Source organism: Cervus canadensis, chromosome 3, assembly GCF_019320065.1.
Source record: "Cervus canadensis isolate Bull #8, Minnesota chromosome 3, ASM1932006v1, whole genome shotgun sequence".
NCBI classification, from domain to species: domain Eukaryota; kingdom Metazoa; phylum Chordata; class Mammalia; order Artiodactyla; family Cervidae; genus Cervus; species Cervus canadensis.
Window position 1 is genome coordinate 28495413 of NC_057388.1, and position 24007 is coordinate 28519419.

At 40.1% G+C, this 24007-nt stretch overlaps 1 protein-coding gene across 1 annotated transcript in view; it reads left to right on the plus strand.

Annotated features, from left to right (window-relative positions):
- DNAH11 (dynein axonemal heavy chain 11) overlaps nt 1–24007 on the plus strand; it is a 385020-nt gene that overhangs the window by 275181 nt on the left and 85832 nt on the right. Inside the window, exons 62-64 of the mRNA XM_043462325.1 lie at nt 1326–1460; nt 5737–5907; nt 22750–22985. Of these exons, the coding sequence (XP_043318260.1) occupies nt 1326–1460; nt 5737–5907; nt 22750–22985 (542 nt within the window). The remainder of the gene's footprint in view (nt 1–1325; nt 1461–5736; nt 5908–22749; nt 22986–24007) is intronic.

Consider the following 24007-nt stretch of genomic DNA (forward strand, 5'->3'; position numbering starts at 1 on the left):
GCCTATCCCTACTCCAGTGGATCTTCTCGATCTAGGAATCGAATCAGGGTCTCCTGCATTGCAGAGGGATTCTTTACCAACTGAGCTGTCAGGGAACCCACTGTGCCACCTTGGAAGCCCTATAAAACCATAAATATTTTTAATAAAATATACCTCTAGATATTATTTATTTTGACCTGATTTCTAACTGAAGATGCATGATATCTCCACCGTTTGTCACAAATTTGACATTGTTTCATATGTAAATCTTAAATATGACATATACTTTTTTTAAAGAAGTACGACTTCAATGATATAAATTAAAATTATAATGTAATAATTGGGTTATAGACAAATATTGACAGTCTCTATAAATAGGGTATGTTCTACAAATTTGATTATTAAAGTCTCTTGGAATTTTGCACGTATTTATAAGCACAGTGTTAAAAATCTCATTTAGGATTGTTAGAACTTGCAGGTAGCAAGATGCTATAATGAGTCTCCCAAGTATTTTCTCCCTTAGTCAAGGCTCCTTTAGCTGTACAAATAGAAACCCACTTAGGAAACCTTAAGCCAAAACGGAGACCAGGAATACTCATGGCATTCTGAGGGAAAAAAAAACTGTGTGACTTGGTCCCTGGAGGAACAAGATCCAGGAAGTGGGAAGCTGTCAAACGTGTTTAGGGCCATGTGACTTCTCCCCTTGCTACCTTTTCCTTCTTTCTCTTTCTCTGGACTGGTTTCTCCTGCTTTCCTGTGTCCCTGGTGAAAGATGGTCCCTCTCTAAATGAAGCCCTCCCACATATGCACATCTTCCCAGATCTTATAATGCTGAAGACAGTGACATACCTCAACTTTGCAATCCCAGGTTTCCAGAAGAGAAAATTGGTTGGCCAGCCAGGCCAGGGTGTTGAGATCTAAAGGGGCTCAATAATTAACACTCTTCATTGCCTGAATTGTGGAGCACGAGAAGTGGAAAGAGAAGTCAGCAGAGAGAAAGATGACATTCTTCATTAATATAGGGAAGCTGAGGCTTAGGCATGAGTGAGGGGACTGGGCGCTCAAGAGTGTATTTGAGTCAGCAGGGCACGTCCACTTGCCCAGGTAGCTGTCTGCACTCTGCCCAGTGTGGAAGGAAAAGAGGAAGACTGCATGGTTGCCCTGATGCATTTATTATCACCAACCTCTTATCTTCTCCCAAAACATACGTGTGCTCAAGGGGCAAAGGAGGGAAGGAAGTTTGTTTCATTTACCTTAAGGTAACAGGTGTTTTAAGATGATTGTAATGTTTGCATTTTACCTAAAAATGCAGAAGTTAATTTGACTTTTTTTTTTTTTTTTTTAAGGATTTGGATAGAAATCTGAGCAGACTCACAGATTCGTTTGAAAAGGCAATAGCTGAGAAAGTTCGCTGTCAAGAAGAGGTGAACCAAACCAACAAAACTATTGAACTAGCGAACAGACTTGTGAGGGAACTTGAGGTGAGTTAACCTTTTCTTCCAAAATTCTAACCAAAATATTAAGAATCGGCTTTTGGAGATTTTATCCTTATTTCCTCTCAACAATGACTGACTAAACATGGACTCAACAACAAAAAGGGGAATAAGAATCATTTATATTGGACAAGGGGGCAGGAACTTGGGAGTGCCTGCTGATGGGTATGAGTTTCTCTATTGTATGAGAGAAACCTTCTAAAATTATTGGGGATGATGGCACGAATCTGTGAATATATTAAAACTCACTCAACTGAAGACTTGGTGAATTTCATGATATGTGAATCTCAAAACTCTTGTTTTTAAGTGCTACCTAAAAATATAGAATTGCACTACTAGACATGCATTTAGCTGAAGGTGATAGAAAAGTTATTTCACAGTGACTTAAACAAAAGGGAGTTTATTTTTCACATATTAAAAAAAAAATTGCAGAGGTAGGCCATTATCAGTGTCGTTTCAGGGAATGAGTGATCAGACCCCTGACTTGTCTGCTGCCTTCTGCTGCTGTCAGAGCACGTGTCTGTTCACCCTCATACATTTTACAGCCATGTGCCAGATGGATGCTACTCCTTCAGGTTCAGGCAGGAGAGAAGAATCTGTAGCAGCTAGGTTTTTCTCCTTTTATAACAAAAACAAGTTTTCTGCTTAAGGCAACCCCTTAAGCAGACTTGCCTAAAGCACTTATTTGTTTAGCCAGAACCAGAGTGACCACAGATAGATGTAAAGAAGGCAGGGAACGTGGGAAATGGGGTGATCATAATTGACTTAGCCAGTTCATCCCAGGATACTGGACACAGTAACAGTCTTTTCAGAATCAGAGTTCTCTCACCAAGAAAGGAGGGAGAAATGTAAGTTAGGATGGCTGAGGCTGGCCTGATTTCTTATAAGTAGACTTTTAACAATCTAATTTAAATTTAATACAAATTTAAACCCATTATCCCTCTGAAACGCATAGTTTATTATATGCAAACTCACTCTTCATTCTGCTAGATCCACTGTCTCTGTTCAGTCTCAATAACTGCTGGTCTTTTCTTCTAGTTGTTATGGCCTAAAGCTCTAGACTCCCCCTTGACTTACAGCTTTCTTCCTCACACCCATATTCAGTCTAGCAGCATACCATCCTGGCTCGCCCTTCAGAGTCCATTCAGAATGCCAGCACTCTTCAGCACCTTCACCTCTCCACGCTGGTCCAGGCCTCCAGCTTCTCCCCCCTGGAGCATCGCCCTAGCCTCCACCACTACCTTCAAGGTCCACACCCCTTAGAGCCGCTGAGTGATGTTGTTAGAAAAACTAAGTCCACTCATGTTACCGCTCTCTCAGAATTCTCCAATAACTAGTTGTCTCACTCAAAATATGGTCCAGAGGTTTTGCCAGGCCTGCAGGACTCTCCATGACCTGGCTCCTGGATACCTCTGTCCTCCATTCTGCCACCTTCTGCCCTGATCCACCCTCACCAGGCAGCTCACTCTTCCTCACCCTACCAGTCACTCTCCTACCCCATGGCCTTTGCCTTTTTCCTCCATGTGGCTGACACTTTTCCAGACATTGATATTACTGGGTCCCATACTTCGTTCAGGTATCTGCCAGAAGTTCTCCTTATTACATGGTTTTCTCTGACCTCCCTTTGTTAAAAAGCATGCGCCTTGCCCCTTATACACATACACACACACACACGAGTACACGCATGCACACACCACTCCATAGATCTTTTTTTTTCGCCACTTTATTTTTTCAATTGAAGGATAATTGCTTTACAGAATTTTGTGGTTTTCTGTCAAACATCAAGAATCAGCCATAGCACTCTAGAGATGTTTTTGTTTCCTCTGCTTTACTATTTTTTCATAGTCTGTATCATCATATGACACACTCACATGTATACATGCATGAATATATATACTTTTTTTGCAGTCTTTTTCCCCTAACTCTAGGCTATGAGCTCTCAAAAGAAGGAAACTTCATTTGTTTCCTGCACTGCTTGATCCCAAACATATAGAGTAGTCCCTGGAGGCACCAATAGATATTTGTTGAATGAATGAATGGGTGAGTTTGGGAAGAACTCCTGTGTTGAAAAGAAATTCTGGAGCCCTTTGAAGATTCATTTTTCTTAGATCCGTTGAGAAATTATGCAAGCTCCTAGTAGAGTTTATACCTGCTTCCATCTGAAGTGATAAGATTTGGGCAGTGTGAAGGGTTTATCATTTATAAGGACCTATGGAAAAGAGGAAGTGCCATTTAATTAGACTTACTTGAAGTAGAGAATGTCTGAAAGTTTTATCAAGGGAAAAACAGGCCGCCTTGTATCTTGTATCTTGCTACCTTGTATCTCTAGCACACAGCAATGTCTTCCAAAGGCTTTATTTATTCATGATGATTTAGATTATGATTTAGAAAAGGAGAGGAAAAATGGCTGAATAATGTTAACTAACAAAAAATACATATAAGTATGTATATACGTATATTTTTAAAAGATTAATTGAAGATGTCAGACCTTTTCCTTTGAGGATAAATTCTTTCTGACTAGAACAGGAGACAGTTAACTTCTGAAAAACACCAAGACTGATGATTTTGTCTATATAGCATTGACCTGGAAGCTATAGTCTCAACCATTCAGACTAATAAATCAGGCAATTTATATTTAATCATTAACTAACTCCAGAGCTAACAGCTGTTCAAAATTAGAAATGGGTCACCCCAGCCAGGATGACATTACAGGCAATCTATAATGCATTAGAATAAAATTATAGTGATTTTTAACTGTCTAGAAATTTATTACAGGACATGTTCCAATTCTTAAACCCTTGTTAGCCAGTGTCAGTAATGATTTATGTTGCGTGGGTGGTATAGTGAAATTATTGACGATTTCAATCGCCGATAAGTCTGCGTTTAGTAAATCTTCAAGTTTCAAAGCTGTTTTGGAGAATGAGGTGGGTGCCCTTTATTGTTTATCATTTACTAACCAAAGACAACAAAGTTAGAGGGAAGGCAAATGAGAGATTCTTCTTCAAAATTAATGGATATATTATCTATAGCTGAGGAAGGAAATTAATGAATTCTATAAAGAAGGCAAGGGAGTTGAAGTTGCCTAGTGTTTAATTATAGAGCTAACTTGGAGTGATCTTTATCGAGCAAAGCAGACTATCTTAAAATAGATTTCATAACCATTGTCACCTGCTAGTTTCATTACCTCAGTGCTGAGGGTATTGTGATGGCTTGCAGGGAGCTAGTATTGCAATTTGCTCTGACATAAATTATTTTTGCTTTCTGTGGTCTCCCCTCTTTCATGAAAAAAGCTGAATTCTTCCACAGGGTTCTTCGTTGTTTTAACCAACATTTTGCTGGTTTTATTTCTCCAGTTCCTATTAATTTACGTATTCTTAGAATGTGGTATTAAATTTTAGCATGCATTGAAACCAAATGAATTAGTGAAGTGTCCTGCAGTTCAGTCAATCCATAGATATTTATTACAGTTTTATTCAAATCCAATATTAAGGGCTCTACATACTTAACTTGGAAATCAGATTTTAAATGTCTAGTCATGTAGATAGAAGGAGTTGAATAGCATCCTTTGAGCATACTGTCTTCAAAGCTAGTGACATCCTTCTGGTTTCCATCTTTTTACATGGGCTGTAAGCTCTTCCACTGATTGAGTAATTATATTGCAGAAATAACCCACATTTAGTAAGTACCAGCACTGTTCTTTAATTAATAGAATTCTAGTAAGATGGCTCTTTTAAGCTTTATGTTTTAAATAATGAACATAACTAGTGTTTGTCACTTTCCTTTTTATATAATCCACCCATGGCTGGTATGTTTAAGATGATGTTTGCTGAGGGAGGTATAGTACCGTTGCTGAAAAGCAAAAATGATGGTGAACAGCCAAGCTGCCATAAAAATCCTAACATCACTCAGGTTTGGCCACAGCTCTTGGTCCTGTGCTCGTAGAGGGACAAGAGAGTGACCATCAGCCTTTTAAGAAGAACCTCAAGCCTAACTGAAGAGTTAGGGCATCCAACAAAAAGGAGATGTTAAAGATCTAATGTTGTATTACCATAAACTTCACTGACGAGAGAACGAGAGTGCCTTCATGATAATGGGTTTACATGAATGAATGGTCAGCATAGTTACACCACCCAGTCATGTTCTGTTCCTTATCAAGGCTGTGCAGGGTGACCTAGACTTAAACCGAGGTATAAAGTAATTACACTAAATGTTTCTTGAGTTGCTCCTCACTTTGCAGTTACATCAGAATCATCATATATTTCAGTCAGAGAAGATTCGCTGGGGCCAGTCTATTAAATCCTTCGAAGCTCAAGAGAAGACACTCTGTGGAGATGTTCTCCTTACGGCAGCATATGTGTCTTATGTTGGCTCCTTTACACAACAGTATCGCCAGGAACTGGTGGACTGCATGTGGGTTCCCTTTCTTCAAGAGAAGGTAAGCTCAGTCCCTAACCTGGGCCACACTTGGAAGCGTCACACTGAAATTTCGGTAACAAAAACAGTGTGTGTTCCAGACATTTTTGTACCTCTGTAATCTCAAATGACTGGAAATTCTAGTATTGAAGGAAGTCTTTCTTGTGTGTTGCAGTTTTCTTGTTTTAACGATAGTTTCAACAGGGAGGTGGAAAACAGAAAAATTATGTGTATGACCTATAGGGGTATAGTTGGAAAACTGCTTTTAACAAAACTGTTAACTGAAATCAAATTTGGAATATCATGTGTGCATACAGGGTGAAACTTTTTTGTTACAAATATCACAGGTTATTATTTTTTAAATGACTACTTTCAGATGAAAAGTATAACACTTTGTGTGTAAGTATAAAAAGAGCTTACTTTGAATCTGAAAATTCACCCATAAGCAAAATGAAAGCATAGATTGGGGAGATTTCAGATCGTCTAGTTTAAGGTTATCCTTGTACAAAGGAGAAACTGAGTCAGGGAAGTTTAAATGACTTGGTAAGGTCACAAAAGATAGGAAACCAGACCACTGCTTTCCAGGCCACTGTTTTCTATGCTGCATTGTATTATCTCCATAGTTTGTTGTGATCCACACAGTCAAAGGCTTTGGCATAGTCAATAAATCAGAAATAGATGTTTTTCTGGAACTCTCTTGCTTTTTCGATAATCCAGCAATTGTTGGCAATTTGATCTCTGGTTCCTCTGCCTTTTCTAAATCCAGCTTGAACATCTGGAAGTTCACAGTTCACGTATTGCTGAAGCCTGGCTTGGAGAATTTTGACATTACTCTGCTAGTGTGTGAGATGAGTGCAATTGTGCGGTAGTTTGAGCATTCTTTGGCCTTGCCTTTCTTTGGGATTAGAATGAAAACTGACCTTTTCCAGTCCTGTGGCGACTGCTGAGTTTTCCAAATTTGCTGGCATATTGATTGTAGCACTTTCACAGCATCATCTCTTAGGATTTGAAATAGCTCAACTGGAATTGCATCACCTCCACTAGCTTTGTTCATAGTGATGCTTCCTAAGGCCCACTTGACTTCATATTCCAGGATGTCTGGCTCTAGGTGAGTGATCACACCATCATGATTATTTGGGTCATAAAGATCTTTTTTGTGTTGTTCTTCTGTGTATTCTTGCTGCCTCTTCTTAATATCTTCTCCTTCTGTTAGGTCCATAGCATTTCTGTCCTTTATTGTGCCCATCTTTGCATGAAATGTTCCCTTGGTATCTCTAATTTTCTTGAAGAGATCTCTAGTCTTTCTCATTCTATTGTTTCCTCTGTTTATTTGCACTGATCACTGAGGAAGGCTTTCTTATCACTCCTTGCTATTCTTTGGAACTCTGCATTCAAATGGGTATATCTTTCCTTTTCTTCTTTGCTTTTCGCTTCTCTTCTATTCACAGCTATTTGTAAGGCCTCCTCAGACAACCATTTTGCCTTTTTGCTTTTCATTTTCTTGGGGATGGTCTTGATCCCTGCCTCCTGTACAGTGTCACAAACCACCATCAATAGTTCTTCAGACACTCTATCAGATCTAAAATCCCTTGAATCTATTTGACTTCCACTGTATAATCGTAAGGGATTTGATTTAGGTCGTACCTGAATGGTCTAGTGGTTTTCCCTACTTTTCTTCAATTTAAGTCTGAATTTGGCAATAAGGAGATCATGATCTGAGCCACAGTCAGCTCCCAGTCTTATTTTTGCTGGCTGTATAGAGCTTTTCTGTCTTTGCTGCAAAGAATATAATCAGTCTGATTTTTGTATTGACCGTCTGTTGATGTCCATGTGTAGAGTCTTCTCTTGTGTTGTTGAAGAGAGTGTTTGCTATGACCAGTGTGTTCTCTTGGCAAAACTCTATTAGCCTTTGCCCTGCTTCATTCTGTATTCCAAGGCCAAATTTGCCTGTTACTCCAGGTATTTCTTGACTTCCTACTTTTGCATTCCAGTCCCCTATAATGAAAAGGACATCTTTTTGCAAGGGTTAGTTCTAAAAGGTCTTGTAGGTCTTCATGGAACCGCTCAACTTCAGTTTTTTCAGCATTACTGGTCGTGGCATAGACTTGGATTACTGTGATATTGAATGGTTTGCCTTGGAAACAGAGATCATTCTGTCATTTTTGAGATTGCACCCAAGTACTGCATTTCAGACTCTTTTGTTGACTATAATGGCTCCTCCATTTCTTCTAAGGGATTCTTGCCCAAAGTAGTAGATATAATGGCCATCTGAGTTAAATTCACCATTCCAGTCCATTTTAGTTTTCTGATTCCTAAAATTTTGATGTTCACTCTAGTCTTCTCCTGTTTGACCACTTCCAATTTGCCTTGATTCATGGACCTAACATCCCAGGTTCCTATGCAGTATTGCTTTTACAGCATCAGACTTTACTTCCATCACCAGTCACATCCACAACTGGTTGTTGTTTTTGCTTTGGCTCCATCTTTTCATCCTTTTTGGAGTTATTTCTCCACTGCTCTCCAGTAGCATATTGGGCACCTACTGACCTGGGGAGTGTATCTTTCAGTGTCCTGTATTTTTGCCTTTTCATACTGTTCATGGGGTTCTCAAGGCAAGAATCCTGAAGTGGTTTGCCATTCCCTTCTCCAGTTGACCACATTTTGTCAGAACTCTACACCATGACCTGTCTGTCTTGGGTGTAGCCCTACACAGCATGGCTCATAATTTCCTTGAGTTGGACAAGGCTGTGGTCCGTGTGATCAGATTGGTTAGTTTTCTGTGATTGTGGTTTTCATTCTGTCTGCCCTCTGATGGAGAAGGATAAAAGGCTTACGGAAGCTTCCTGATGGGAGAGATTGACTGAGGGGGAACTTGGGTGTTTCTCTGTTGGGGGAGGGGGTGCCATTCTCAGTAAATCTTTAATCCCATTTTCTGTTGATGGGCAGGGTTGTTTTCCCTCCCTAATATTTGACCTGAGGCCAAACCATGGTGGAAGTTATGAAGATAATGGCCACTTCCTTCGAAAGGTCCCATGCATGCACTGCTGTACCCACACCTCTGCCAGAGACTCCTGGACACTCAAGGGCAAGTCTGGGTCAGTATCTTGTGGGGTCACTGCTCCTTTCTCGTGGGTCCTGGTGCAAACAAGGTTTTGTTTGTGCCCTCCAAGACCTGCCTCGTGAGAAATCTGTATGCAGGTCAAGAAGCAACAGTTAGAACTGGACATGGAACAACAGACTGCTTCCAAATCGGGAGAGGAATACGTCATGGCTGTATATGTCACCCTGCTCATTTAACTTATATGCATCATGAGAAATACTGGACTGGACGAAGCACAAACTGGAATCAAGATTGCTGGGAGAAATATCAATAACCTCAGATATGCAGATGATACTATCCTTATGGCAAAAAGTGAAGAAGAGCTAAAGAGCCTCTTGATGAAAGTGAAAGAGGGGAGTGACAGAGTTGGCTTAAAACTCAACATTCAGAAAACTATGATCACGGCATCTGGTCCCATCACTTCGTGGGAAATAGATGGGGAAGCAATGGAAACAGTGAGACTTTATTTTTTGGGCTCCAAAATCACTGCAGATGGTGTCTACTGCCATGAAATTAAAAGACACTTGTTCCTTGGAAGAAAAGTTATGACCAACCTAGACAGCATATAAAAGCAGACACATTACTTTGCCAACAAAGGTCCATCTAGTCACAGCTATGGTTTTTCCAGTAGTCATGTATGTATGAGAGTTGGACTGTAAAGAAAGCTGAGTGCCAAAGAATTGATGCTTTTGAACTGCGCTGTTGGAGAAGACCCTTGAGGGTCCCTTGGGCCGCAAGGAGATCCAGCCAGTCCATCCTAAAAGAAATCAGTCCTGAATATTCATTGGAAGGACTGATGCTGAAGGTGAAACTCCAATACTTTGGCCACCTGATGTTAAGAACTGACTCATTTGAAAAGACTCTGATGCTGGGAAAGATTGAAGGTAGGAGGAGAAGGGGACCACAGAGGATGAGATGGTTGGATGGCATCACCGACTCAATGGACATGAGATTGTGTAAGCTCTGGGAGTTGATGATGGACAGGGATGCCTGGCGTGCTGCAGTCCATGGGGTTGCAAAGTTTCAGACATGACTGAACAACTGTACTGAACTGCGGTATCTCAGTTGATTAAAGCAGGTTCTTCATTACATATCTAGCCCTTCAGTTCAGTTTAGTTCAGTCGCTCAGTCGTGTCCAGCTCTTTGAATCATGTAACAGCCTAAGTTCATGCTATCGATACTATCAGTCACTTTACATTTTTTAAATTGAAAAGTTGCCGTCTCAAATTTAAGTTTTAAATTTGATGTTTAATTGCTCATATCGCATCATTTGGGCTTCCCTGATGACTGAGTCTTCCAATTCAGGAGACGTGAGTTTAATCTCTGGGTCAGAAGGATCCCTGGAGGAGTAAATGGCAACCCACTTCAGTATTCTTGCCTGGGAAATCCCATGGACAGAGGAGCCTGGTGGGCCACAGTCCATGGGGTCACAAAACAGTTGGACAAAAATTAGCATCTAAAAACAAGAGGAAATCACACCATTTAGTGTGTGTGTTTCTGGGAAGTTTCCCATCTACTTGTATTTTCCCATTTACTTAAAATTCCAGAAGATAAAATTTTGTTGTGAAGAGTAAGATTAATTGGCTTATCCAAACTGTCTAAACTCTTTAAACATATAGCTAAAGCAAAAATAATTTTCTGATGCTGTATGTTAAGAAAACACTTATTTTTAACTACAGGCCTGTGTTTCTCTATGGGCCCACAATTCTCAGGACTCCATGTCTATTTTCAGGCATCCCAATGCTCTCTGCTAGTCTCTTGAGTACACAGGCACCAGGCCAGCTGAGAAATAGATCCTCAAACATGACCAGCTTATTCTCACTCATCTCTGGGCAGAGCTGTATGCTAAAGGAAGAAAGAGATTTCAAGTTATATAAATGACATCCTTTGGAAGAGACTTTTCTGTCTATAAGACCCCTGGCAGAAAATGCTATATAAAAACCTAAAAACTGTTTGTCCTATAGAATAGAGGTTTCTAGTTTCTCAGTTCAGTCGTTCAGTCATGTCCGACTCTTTGTGACCCCATGGACTGTAGCATGCCATGATTCCCTGTCCATCAACAACTCCCAGAGCTTGCTCAAACTCGTGTCCATCAAGTTGGTGATGCCATTTGAGCTACTTATTTTATACTTCTTCTAGATTCAATCACAGCAAAGTGGAAAGATAATCACATCTATGAACATGTGCCAGGGTTCAAGGGGAGCTGAAATTGTTTATTCATGCTAATGTTTCTTTGATGAATTTTTTCTCATCAGTGTTGCCTCATCCTGTCTTTCCAAGAAGCAACTCTTCATCCTGCTCCACAGTATATAGGGTATTTGCTAGAGCTCCTTACTCCCCTGGGTGTCTCTGGCTTGTCATTTTGACTTGGGTATCCTGGGGATTTTGACAGTTTATAAATTAGCCAATCAACAAATGACTACTATTTGTGTCCTTTTAAAAAATCTCTAAGCTAAGCATATCATTTATTAGCAACCTGTGTACATATTTAAGGTAACCTTAGAGAGAACTCTTATAAAATAAGTCCACAATCCTTAATGTGTTCCTAGAAAGGAAGACTGTGTATTCTAAATGCATCAAAACTCCAAAATATAATAAACAAATTTAACTCAAAGTCAGAATTTCAAAAGGAGTTATATTTTAACTTGACCCAATGATTCTAAAGTGTTCTGGAAGAATATATTTTCAATACCACCAATGTAATTTTGGAATCAAACATTAAGAGGGCACTTGGACTTCACAATATTAAAATATATTCTAAAGCTAAAGTAATTACAACAACGTGGGTCTTCAAGGGAAACAGAAAACTAGAATAGAGATCAGAGTCATTTAAGGATGCAGAGATATTTGATATATTTAATATATGATGATGTGTAAATGCAACTGCATCTATCACCTCCTAACATTTCTACTAGTATACCATCTTCCCTCCTGATACTTCTATTCAAGGCCAACCATTTGGGTTATGTACTAGTTTCCATCCCCTTTCCTTTCCTTGAGGACAATTCAAGACAAATTCTCCCCTTGCTGTCATCATCAATTTTACTGTCTGGACTGATTCATTACTACATCATTCCCACTAGCACTCAAACACGTAGTTATTTCTCCCATTAAGAACAAATATATCTGCACATTTCTCTCAACTCTCCCTGCCCCTCAAGCTACTCCTTAATTTCTCTGCTCTCATTTACAGTCATCACTTCAGAAGAGGAATGGATATTCACTGTCTCCACAACCTCCCTCTGTATTTCTAAGTCACTCCAGACAGACTTTCATCCCCACCATGCCACCAAAATGCCTATTATCAGATTTTGCCTTCACATTGCTAAGTTGAGTGGTTCATTTTTCATTCTCATCGTACTTGACTGAATTTGATGCAGTGGATCACTCCATCCTCCCATCAATACTTGATTCTCTTGAATCACCCTCCCTTCACTTTCCACATAACCCCACTGGTCAGTTTTTCTCAGACTTCTTGATTTTTTTTCTTTCCCACCCTGCCCCAATGGCTCAGACGGTAAAGAATCCGCCCGCAGTGCGGGAGACCCGGGTTCAGTCTCTGGGTTGGGAAGATCCCCTGGAGGAGGGTATTCTTGCCTGGAGAATCCCCGTGGACAGAGGAACCTGGTGGGCTGCAGTCCATGGGGTCAACAAAGAATCAGACACAACTGAGCGACTAAGCACACACACACCCCCGCCCCAGTCTCTTCATGTTGAAATGACCTACACTTCAGTCTTTGAGCTGCTTCTTCACTAGGTTCATGGCTTTAAATGTCACCTGGACCCCACTAACTCCCAAATGTATATCTGCAGCCAGACAATGGCATCTTCCCTTCTGTGTCTGAAAGATGTCTCAAATGTAGAACATCCAAACTGAATTCCTGATCTTCCCCGTAAAACTTCTACTCAAGTGTTCCCGATTTGTTTAATGGTAGGTCTATCCTTGTGTCAGCTCAGGCTAAAAGACTTTGGAGTCACTTTGATGTCAGTCTTTTTCTGACACCCACATCCAGTCTATCTAGGAAATTCTGTGGGCTGAACCTTTAAAATATATTCAGAATCTGACCACTTTTCACCACCTTCACTGCTTCCATCCTGAGCCAAGCCATCAGCTTCCTCTTCAATTACTGTGAAAACTATATAACTGGTTTCCTTGCTTCTATATTTGTTGCCTCTTCCAAATCGGATCTCAATATATCAGCCAGTGTGATATGTTGCAAGTCAGATTAAGTAATGTTTTTTTTCCTAAAATCCCTCTGTTGACTTCCCCCTGCACTTAGAGCACAAGCTAGAAACCCTGCAGATGCTTATAAAACCCTTAGTGATCTGGCCCCATTACAGTAAGTCCCTTACATACAAACCTTCAACTTGCAGACTTTCGAAGATGTGAATGTCCATTTGTTCCATCAACATCAGGCATGCAGCTTGCTCTCTATCTCCTATTGCTGACAGTCCTTCAGCTCCACCATCTCCCACCTCCTCTCCATCCTCCAGTCAATAACTCTTCTTTCCTGTTCACTTGATGCCAGCCCCTGTACACCAATTGTTATACTGTACTACTATACTTTTTCAAGGTACTGTAAGATTAAAAATGTTTTCTTTTGTGTGTGTTTTTTTAATGTATCATTTGTGTGAAAAGTATTATAAACCTATTACAGTACAGTGCTACCCAGCCAGTTGTGTTAGTTGGGTAGATAGGCTAACTTTGTAGGACTTAGGAACCAACGGGACTAATGAATGTGCTCTCAAAATAGAACTCATTCACGTGTAGGGGACCTACTATACCTCCCTGTAACTCACTTTTTGTTATTCCTTTCCTCACTCATCTGCTCTGGTCACACCGGGCCATCTCCCATGAATTTACCACATATGCTCCAGCCTCAGGCCCTTTGCACTAGCTGTTTCCTCTTGTCTTGAAGTGTTTTCACTTAAGACACAGTTGCCCTACTCACTTCCATCAACTGACTCTTTGTTCAAACAGGAAGCAGATAAGGTGTTCTGGTATTCCCAGCTCTTGAAGAATTTTCCACAGTTTCTTGTGATCCACACAGCCAAAAGCTTTAGCATAGTCAATGAAGCAGAAGTAGATGTTTTTCTGGAATTCCCTTCCTTTTTCTGTTATCCAGAGGATGTTGGCAATTTGATCTCTGTTTCCTCTGCCGTTTTTAAATCCAGCTTGTACATCTGGAAGTTCTTGGTTCATGTACTGTTGAAGCCTAGCTTGAAGGATTTTGAGCATCATCTTGCTAGCTTGTGAAATGAGTGCAATTGTATAGTAGTTTGAACATGGCATTGATCTTCTTTGGGACTGGAATGAACACTGACCTTTTCCAATCCTGTGGCCACTGCTAAGTATTCCTAATTTGCTGGCATATAGAGTGCAGCACTTTCACATCATCATCTCTTAGGATTTGAATTAGCTCAGCTGAAATTCCATCACCTCCACTAGCTTTGTTCATACTGATGCTTCCTAAAGTCCACTTGACTTCACGCTTCAGGGTGTCTGGCTCTAGGTGAGTGATCACACATTCATGGTAATCTGGGTCTTTAAGACCTTTTTTGTATAGTTCTTCTGTGTATTCTTGCCACCTCTTCTTAATCTCTTCTGCTTCTGTTAGGTCCGTACTGTTTCTGTCTTTTATTGTGCCCATACTTGCATGAAATGTTCCCTTGGTATCTCCAATTTTCTTGAAAAGATCTCTAGTCTTTTCCATTCTATTGGTTTCCTCTGTTTCTTTGAATTGTTCACTTAAGAAGGCCTTCTTATTGCTCTTTGCTGTTCTCTGAAACTCTGCATTCAGTTGGATATATCTTTCCCTTTCTCCTTTGCCTTTTGTGTCTCTTCTTTTCTCAGCTATATGTAAGACTTCCTCAGACAACCATTTTGCCTTCTAGCATTTCTTTTTCTTGGGGATGGTTTTGGTCACGCCTGCTATACAATGCTGTGAGCCTCTGTCCATAGTTCTTCAGGTACTCTGTCTATCAGATATAATCCCTTGAATCTATTTGTCACTTCCACTGTAATTGTAAGGGATTTGATTTAGGTAATACCTGAATGGTCTATTGGTTTTCCCTACTTTCTTCAATTTAAGTCTCAATTTGGCAATAAGGAGTTCACGATCTGAACCACAGTCGGCTCCTAGTCTTGTTTTTGCTGACTGTATAGAGCTTCTCCATCTTTGGCTGCAAAGAATATAATCAATCTGATTTTTGTATTGACCATCTGGTGATGTCCGTGTGTAGAGTCTTCTCTTATGTTGTTAGAAGAGGGTGTTTGCTATGACCAGTGTGTTCTCTTGGCAAAACTCTGTTAGCCTTTGCCCTGCTTCACTTTGTACTCCAATGCCAAATTTGCCTATTACTCCAGGTAATGCTTGACATTCTATTTTGCATTCCAATCCCCTGTGCTGAAAAGGACATCTTTTTTGGATATTAGTTCTAGAAGGTCTTGGAAGTCTTCAAAGAACCGTCGGACTTCAGTTTCTTCGGCATTAGTAGTTGGGAAATAGAAGTGGATTACTGTGATGTTGTTGAATGGTTGATCTTGGAAACAAACTTAGATTATTTGTCCTTTTTGATATTGCACCCAAATGCTGATAGGCCTTTGCTTTGACTTTTAAATAATATTTACTATATAAATATTTACTCGATAAAGAATCCACCTGCAATGCAGGAGATCTGGGTTCAGTCCCTGGGTTGGGAAGATCATCTGGAGGAGGAAATGACAACCCACTCCAGTATTCTTGCCTGGAGAATCCCGTAGACAGAAGAGCCTGATGGGCTACAACCCACAGGGTCGCAGAGTAGGACATGACTGAACGACTAAGCACACACTGTTTCAGACTCTTTTGTTGTTTTTGAGGGCTACTCCATTCCTTCTAAGGGATCCCTGCCCACAGTAGTAAATATAATTGTCATCTGAATTAAATTTGCCCGTCCCCATCCATTTTAGTTCACTGATTGCTAAAATGTTGGTGTTCTCTCTTGCCTTCTCCTGTTTGACCACTAATTTACCTTGATTCATGGACATAACATTCCAGATTCCTATACAATATTATTCTTTACAGGATCAGACACATTACTTTCACCACCAAATACATCCACATCTGGGCATTATTTACACTTTGGCTCAGCCTATTCATTCTTTTTGGAGTTATTTCTCCACTTTTTCCAGTAACATATTGGACAACTATCAACCTGGCATGCTGCTCTTCCGGTGTCATATCTTTTCACCTTTTCATACTGTGCATGGGTGTCTCAAAGCAAGAATACTACAAATTCCTAGATGTGATTACAACCTTTATCCCTCAGCATACCTCATTCTACTGTATTTTTTCCATTATAGCATTTATTACTTGCTAATACATTGCTTTGTTATGGTTAACATCTTTCCTCTCCCGCAGAAAAAATGTAAGATCCATGGAGGCAAGTATTCTGTGTATTTTGTTCACTACTCAGTCCTAGAAAGGTGCCTGGAACATTGTAGATGTTCAGTATTTTTTTTTCATTGAGAGATAACTTATCCACCTTATGATTCATCCATTTAAAGCATATGATTCAGTGGTGTTTAGTGTATTCACACAACTGTGCAGCTCTCATCACAGTCAATTCTAGAGCATTTCACCATTCTCAATGTAAACCCCATACCCATTAGCTGTCACCCACAATCCCCCAATCCTTACTGGGCATAGATAACCATTAATCTAGTTCATGTATCTATAAATTTACCTGTTCTGAACATTTCATATGAATGAACATATGTGATATTTTATGACCAACTTCTTTCACTTAGCATGTTTTTAAGATTCATCCATGACATAACATGTATCAGTATTTTATCCCTTTCTATGACTGAATAATATTCCTTATTATTTGAATATAAATGTGGATATATCACATTTCATTTATCCATTCATCCATTGATGGTCATTTGGCTTGTTTCTACTTTTTGATTATTATGAATAATGTGGCTATAAACAGTTAAATTATTCATGTACAAGTTTTTGTGTGTGGACACATTTTATTTCTCTTTGATATATACCTAGGAGTGGAATTTTCTGAGTTCTAACTCTGTATTTAGTCTTTGACAAACTACCAGCCTATCAGTACATATTTTAGAATAAATGTATGCTTAAGTGTGTATTTCAGATCAGTAGGGGAAGTAATAGATTATCCAATAAGTGGTGATATCACAACTCACCAACTGTTTGGGCTGAAATATAGTTAGGGCTCTCCTTTATGGTTTCATGGGAAATGAAAAGAGTTCCAAATGATTTAAGTGTTAGAATGTCAAATAACTTAAAATGTAGATGAACTATACAGTTATAAATCAGAAATTGTAGATAAACATTACAGAATCAGTGAGGGGCCATATTATAACCCCCGTGTAATAAGCTGAGAAAAGAAATGTGAAATTAATCCTAGGCATGGGCAGTCATTGAAGGATTTTAAACGGGTCTATGACATGATCAGTATTATCCATTTGAAAAGCTCACACTGACCACCGAAAAAGCAGTGACTTGGAGGGGAAAGAGACTCTTGTTACTAATTAAGAGTGATAGCCCAGAAGGCAGTGAATTGAACAAAGTGATGACAGTGAATGTGACAAGCAGGAGAGTGATTCCAGAGGAGGCAAGGAAGAAGAGCTGCTGCAACAATGTAAGGGTTGATGGGGAGAAAGTAAACATATGCAGGTGTCATTCCCTCAGATTAAAATCATTTTAGGAGAAACAATGCAGAGATTGGTTTTGAAGTGTCTCTAAAACATTCAGGTGTCAATAACCAGTAGAGAACTGGACAAGAGCATTACTGGGTGAGAGTGAGATTTGGGAGTCACTGATGTGTAGATAGTTCTTGAAACTACACACGTGGTAAGATCACGTAGGGAAGATGTTTAGAGTGAAGTGAGCCGAGTCAGTGCTGACATGTAAGTGGGAAGCTGAGGAAGATGAAGAAGGTGCAGTCAGAGACTGGAGAAGCCCAAGGCAACAGTGGTATCACAGGAGGTAAGAGTATAAAGATGGGGATGATCAGTGATGCCAAAGCCATAGAGACAAGTGAGAGAATAGGTAGGAACTAAAAGTGTCACCAGACTTGGAAGTATGCAAGTCTTTTCTGCCCCCCAGGGTGTAATGAGCCAGAAGCTGATCACACTGAGTTACACAGGAAGTAGGCAGAAAAGACAGGCTGTTCTTGTAGGAATTTGCTTTGAAGAGAAGGGGATAAACAGAAGCGCCTGGTTGAGATATGAAGCTAAGTGACGGGTTTCTTTTTTTTTTTTTGCATGAGTCAAACTAGAACATGTTTCTAGTCTTCCAGAGAAGGAATGGAAAAGGAATTACTGATGATAAAACAGGGAAGTGGTCTGATCCATCAGGAACTGGGAAGAAGGGATAAGAATAGAGGAAAAGGGAATGACTTTCAGGTAGAAGAAGCAAGACTCCTTGAACTAAATTGGAGGGAAGAGGAGAAAAGGGGACATAGGCGAGCAGAGATGCTGATAGAAAGTTGTAGTTGTAGCTGCTGGTCTCTCTTCTCTTCAGGAAGCAGGAAATTGCAGTGCTAATCAGCCAAAGATAAGAAAATTGAAATGAGGAGAATGTTTGCAAGGAGAATGGCAAAAACATCAAAAAGTATCCATTGAAGGCGATCAGAGAATAGATGTTAAAGTCTTGCCAAGCAACTTTGAGAAGCCAAAGTAGAATTTGGAAAAGATAAATTTGTAGTCACAGTAATAAAGCTTTCATCAGCAATACCCAGTCTGGGACCAAAAGGAGAGGACAGGAGTGTGTTACTTCAGCCAGGGTATACAGGTTGATAGGCAGATAAGCCAGAAGGAAAAGAAGGCAGGGAAGTTAATGTGACAGTCAGAACAATTAAGGAATAGAAGGTTCTATTTTAGCTTTGGCAGAGATGTGAGTTTAGTTGAAAGTTAGTGGTTAAATATACGGTACAGTTTCTCAATAGAATTACTATATAATCCTACCATATAATCCAACCTGGCTGGGGAATCCACTAGCCGAAGAAAATAAAAGCAAGAGCTCAGGTAAGTCTACATTTGTTCACAACAGCCTTTTTCAGAAATAGCCAAAAGGTGGAAGAAATCCAGATGTCCATCAACAGACGGATGGATAAAGAAAATGTGGCATATACATACAGTGGAATATTATTCAGTCTTAAAAAGGAAGGAAATTCTGACACATTGCAACATGGATGAATCTCACAGATGTTATGCCAAGGGAAATAAATCAGTCATAAAAGGACGAATATTATGTGATTCCACTTATATGACGTACCTAGAACAGTCAGTTTCATAGAAAAAGAAAGTATCATGGTAGTTGCTAGGTGCTGGAGGGGGTGAATAATGGGAGTTATTGTTTAATGAGTATGGGTTTCAGCTTGGGAGGGTGAAAAAATTTTGGAGATGGATTGTAATGGTGATTGCACAACAGTGTGAATGCACTTACTATTACTGGAGTAGTATTACTATAACTGTACACGTCAAAATGATTAAGATGACAAATTTTATAATACAGTTATTTTGCCACAGTGAAAAATATGTGGTGGATAAAGGACCTGATGTCTTAATACTGTTGGTAAGAGTAAATATTATATTCAGAGGTATGAGAAGAGGTATAGATAATCATGGTTAAAGAATTGGGTATTAGAAGTTTAGGTCTCAATAATGAAATAATTTCAGAGTATTATAAGGTCTGGAACAGCATCTCTCATGTAAAGAAGGAGGCAGGCAGACTTGCCTGGTGGCCCAGTGGTTAAGACCGAGTTTCCACTGCAGGGGGCATAGGTTCAGTCCCTAGTTAGGGAACCAAGATTCCACATGCTGTGACTTGCCCCCAAAAATTTTTAATTAATTTTAAAAAAAGGATATAGTATAGTACCCTGCCAAAACATATCAGCATTTGTGAGTGTGGAGGATGTGCAAGGGAGGCAAGGTTTGGGGTGCTTGTCCCAGCTGGTTCTGGTATTTTTCTCTCCCCCTGCCTCTTCCTCCAGAATGCTAGAGTGGAAAGGAAAGGCAGAGCTTTCTCATGAAGGATGTCAAGGCTGGAGAGTGGATTCGACATGTCCATGAGCACTGAGGTTGTCACAGATCGGCAGCCAAACTTGGAAAATGAGAAGGACCAATAGCTAAGGCTTTAGGATGACAGGGACACATAGAGGAGTGTATCGCTGGACTCCATGAGCCTCAAATGTGTCACTTTTTACTTAAGGATAGAAGAGCTGTGGGGTCTTGGGACGATGTGCAGGGGAGTAAGAAGAGTGACCACTGTTACCCCCACGTGCTTTTTCAGTAATGGGAATACTAAGAAAATGGACAATCTACTTGAGAAAGCCCTCAAGGAAAAGGAGACACTAGGGCAGTGGTTCTTGGACTCCAGCTTCATATTTAAGATCATGTGGGAGTGAACTTTTAAAACATACTGATGCCAGTTGAAGTTGAATCATTAGAGATGGGGTGGTATTGGTAGCTTTGAAAGCTCTCATGTGATTCTAATATACAGCCTGGGGTTGAGAGGCTATGTCCTAGGAAAGAGCTGGGTTTGGGTTGAGACAAGCAGGTAGAGGGAGAAAGCAAGAGCGTTTGACCCAAATAAGACTAGGAGGCCACAAGAGCTGTGGGAACAGTTGTCAGGAAGTGCTGCAATGGGGCCATGAGATTGGAGGATGGCAAGGGGTGGTAACTGAAAAGGACAGGGACAGTGGGCATATGTGACCTTGAGGGTACAGGTAAAATTGTTACCCAAAATTGTTTCCATCCAAAGCCATCATCTGCTGGGCAGACAAATGAAGACATGGCCAAGTTCAAGGAGGCATTTGCACTCCACTCATTAATCTGACCTAGCAGTTTATAGACAGACAAGTACATGGAATTACTATACATGGAGTTAACTCAGTGTCCTAAGCAAAAAAGAGGGAGGGAGAGACCTACTTTGCAGAACTCCTGGAAGAATTAAGTGAGGCAAGGAACAGAGCAAATATATATAAGTAAATTTTGTAAACACTTAAAACCTTACAAATATCACTTGTTCTGTTAACTGGGAGTCTTAACCTCATCAGGAAGTTCCCTTTTATCCTTTGAAATACGCCGCGTGATCAGTTCCCAGAGGATTGGCATTCGGTGTTAGGATTAGTCTGTCTTGGCTCAGGGCGTGTGCTTCCTTCCAGCCTGCTTCTCTCTAATAAAAGCTTCTTAAGAAGGGAGCCTTTTTCCTCCCCCACTCTTTTTTTTAAGCTCCATCTTGACTGACAGCATGTTGCACTCTTTAATGAAGCAATTAGATACTGACTTTTCTAGGCTGACTTTGGACTCCCTGTTTACTCTTGGTTTCTGAACTAATATTCTTTTCTGCATACTCCTTCAAGGAATTCTGCAAAGAAGAGTGGATTAAAAAGATATATATGAATTGAGGATTATTTTCCCCAGTGTAAACTTAGGTTAAAACTTACTGTGAAAGTGATAATCATATTGTAACCATTAGATTTTTTTGATGAAAAAATTTTCTGTGTAGTCATACAAATACCTGCCTATTTGAACATAATACTGTAAAGCAAATATCATAAACTTTGTTTCTAAAATTTTAAGTCTCAAAGTATTTTACAGTATTTATGATATAACTTCACTTTCACTTTTCACTTTTATGCATTGGAGAAGGAAATGGCAACCCACTCCAGTGTTCTTGCCTGGAGAATCCCAGGGATGGGGTCGCACAGAGTTGGACATGACTGAAGTGACTTAGCAGCAGTAGCAGCATGATATTCTTTAGTGTGAGTTACCTGCTTTGTTTCGCCTACTATTGGGTTGGCCAAAAATTTCCTTCAGCATTTTTTTGTAACATAGAAAAACTCAAATGAGCTTTTTGGCCAACCCAGTAGGTTAAAGTAGCCATTAAAAAGGGGAGACTAGCTTTCATCCCCTGCACTGTGCTATGTACACAGTAGGTGCTCAAGCAATGCAAACTATTGAATTCAGATATAAGATCTGTATGTGTACCTTCTGTTACTCCTTATAGCTTTAAAAATTAATGTTATCTTAAGCCTCCAGTTGTTTCAAATTGTTTGTATTAACTAGAAGTTAAGAACTAAAAGCCACTCCAGTATTCTTGCCTGGAGAATTCCATGGACAGAGAGGGGGCTACAGTCCATGGGGTCAAAAAGAATCAACACGACTGAGCGGCTAACACTTACTTTTTCACTGTCACACTGAAGACAGTCCCCTCTCAGAGGAGAGGCTGAGTCAAGGTTGCTGGGCAACCACAGGCTGATGGAGTGCCAGTGGACTGAATACATTCCATGAAGCCACCTCAGACAGAGAAGTCATCTCTCTGTAGTGTTGATCTACAGAAAAAGATGAAATGCCTGAGCAAAAGAGTGCACTTTAGTATTGCAGATGTGGGGTGATTCCTCCATTGGGTGAATACATTTCTGTTGTCCTGCCTTACTTCCTGGAGTCTGAATTCACACTCGCCTTGTTGGGGTTGCTGTAGGTGTGTATAGAGGGTGAAGTCCCTTTCACTTGAAGCCAGACAGATGCAGTAACAAATCAGACGTTGAATGCTGCAGTTGACAAAATTCTGAGAGATAAACCCTAGACTTACTGGCTTGAGTTGTATTTTGTGATGAGGGTTTTATTTGGCTTTTGAGAGTTGGAGGAGAATCCGCATGTGTTCTCTTGGCTTTGGTCTATTTTCTTGTCCGTCATGTCCTGCTACTCTGGCAGTTTATTGCCTGACTCTGGTTCTCAAGGTCTCCATCCCAATAACTGAAGGCCTGGACGTGATTGCCATGTTGACGGACGATGCCACCACTGCCACGTGGAATAACGAAGGACTGCCCAGTGACAGGATGTCCACGGAGAACGCCGCTATCCTGACGCACTGTGAGCGCTGGCCCCTGATGATCGACCCTCAGCAGCAAGGGATTAAGTGGATCAAGAACAAGTATGGGACTGACCTGAAAGTCACACACTTGGGCCAGAAAGGGTATGTGAAATCTGAAGGGTTGATTCTCTGTTGAGCTGCTGGAAATGGGTTTCAGTTTTACCAAGTCCTGGCATTTCTTAGACCTCTCTGCCACTTTGGAATGTGATAATTTGGTACAACTTCTTTACCTGCCTACTCACATAAAGGATCTCTGAGTTTACATTGGGTGGTGTGCATCCATTTACCTGAAGAAGTTAGTTGGAAGGTTAGAACACACTGCATGTGAGAGGAAAATTTTCCTACGGCCAAGAATGGAAATATGATGCATTATAATCCTTCTTTAGGACTTTGGCATATGGTAACCCAAGAATTGTCAACTGCCCCTATAGGCTTAATGAGGTTTCCAGTTACATTGCTGAATACGTACTTTGCCTACAGTGGAGCTCTAACACAGCTCAATTCCCGAGGTCGAGTGCCTGAAGATAATTTTTTTAGTCAAGTTTTGCATATCACTTTTGAGAACTGAATCTGCTCTGAGATTTTCTGTCACTTGGTTGGCATGACAGTATTTTCTGATAAGTACAGAGCTGTCTTGCATATAGTTGGTCTTCAGTTAATGCCAAATAAATAATTTTAGACTGACTTATACTTCATTTTACCCCTCCATCATTTTTTGACATGTAAAATGAAATAAGGAATGTCTGCAGTTGTGCAGATAAATGGTCTCCTTGCTTATCTGAATACTTGGAGGAAATTATTTTTAAAGGCAAAAGACTATTTTTGGAAAGTGGCAATGGAATCCAATGATAGTTCTCTACATGACTGAATCTAAATGTTTAAAAAAATGAAAATTTGATAAAACCACAAAGCATTTAATTTGAATTTTTTTCAAGAGGACCTGTTGAAATAATTTAAATTTATAATGTTTGGGTGCATGCTAAGTCACTTAAGTCATGTCCAACTCTCTGTGACCCCATGGGCTGTAGCCCGCCAGTCTCCTCTGTTCCATGGGGATTCTCCAGGCAAGAATACTGGAGTGATTTGTGTTTGGGTGGGTTCTATTTATTTTAACCATGATTATT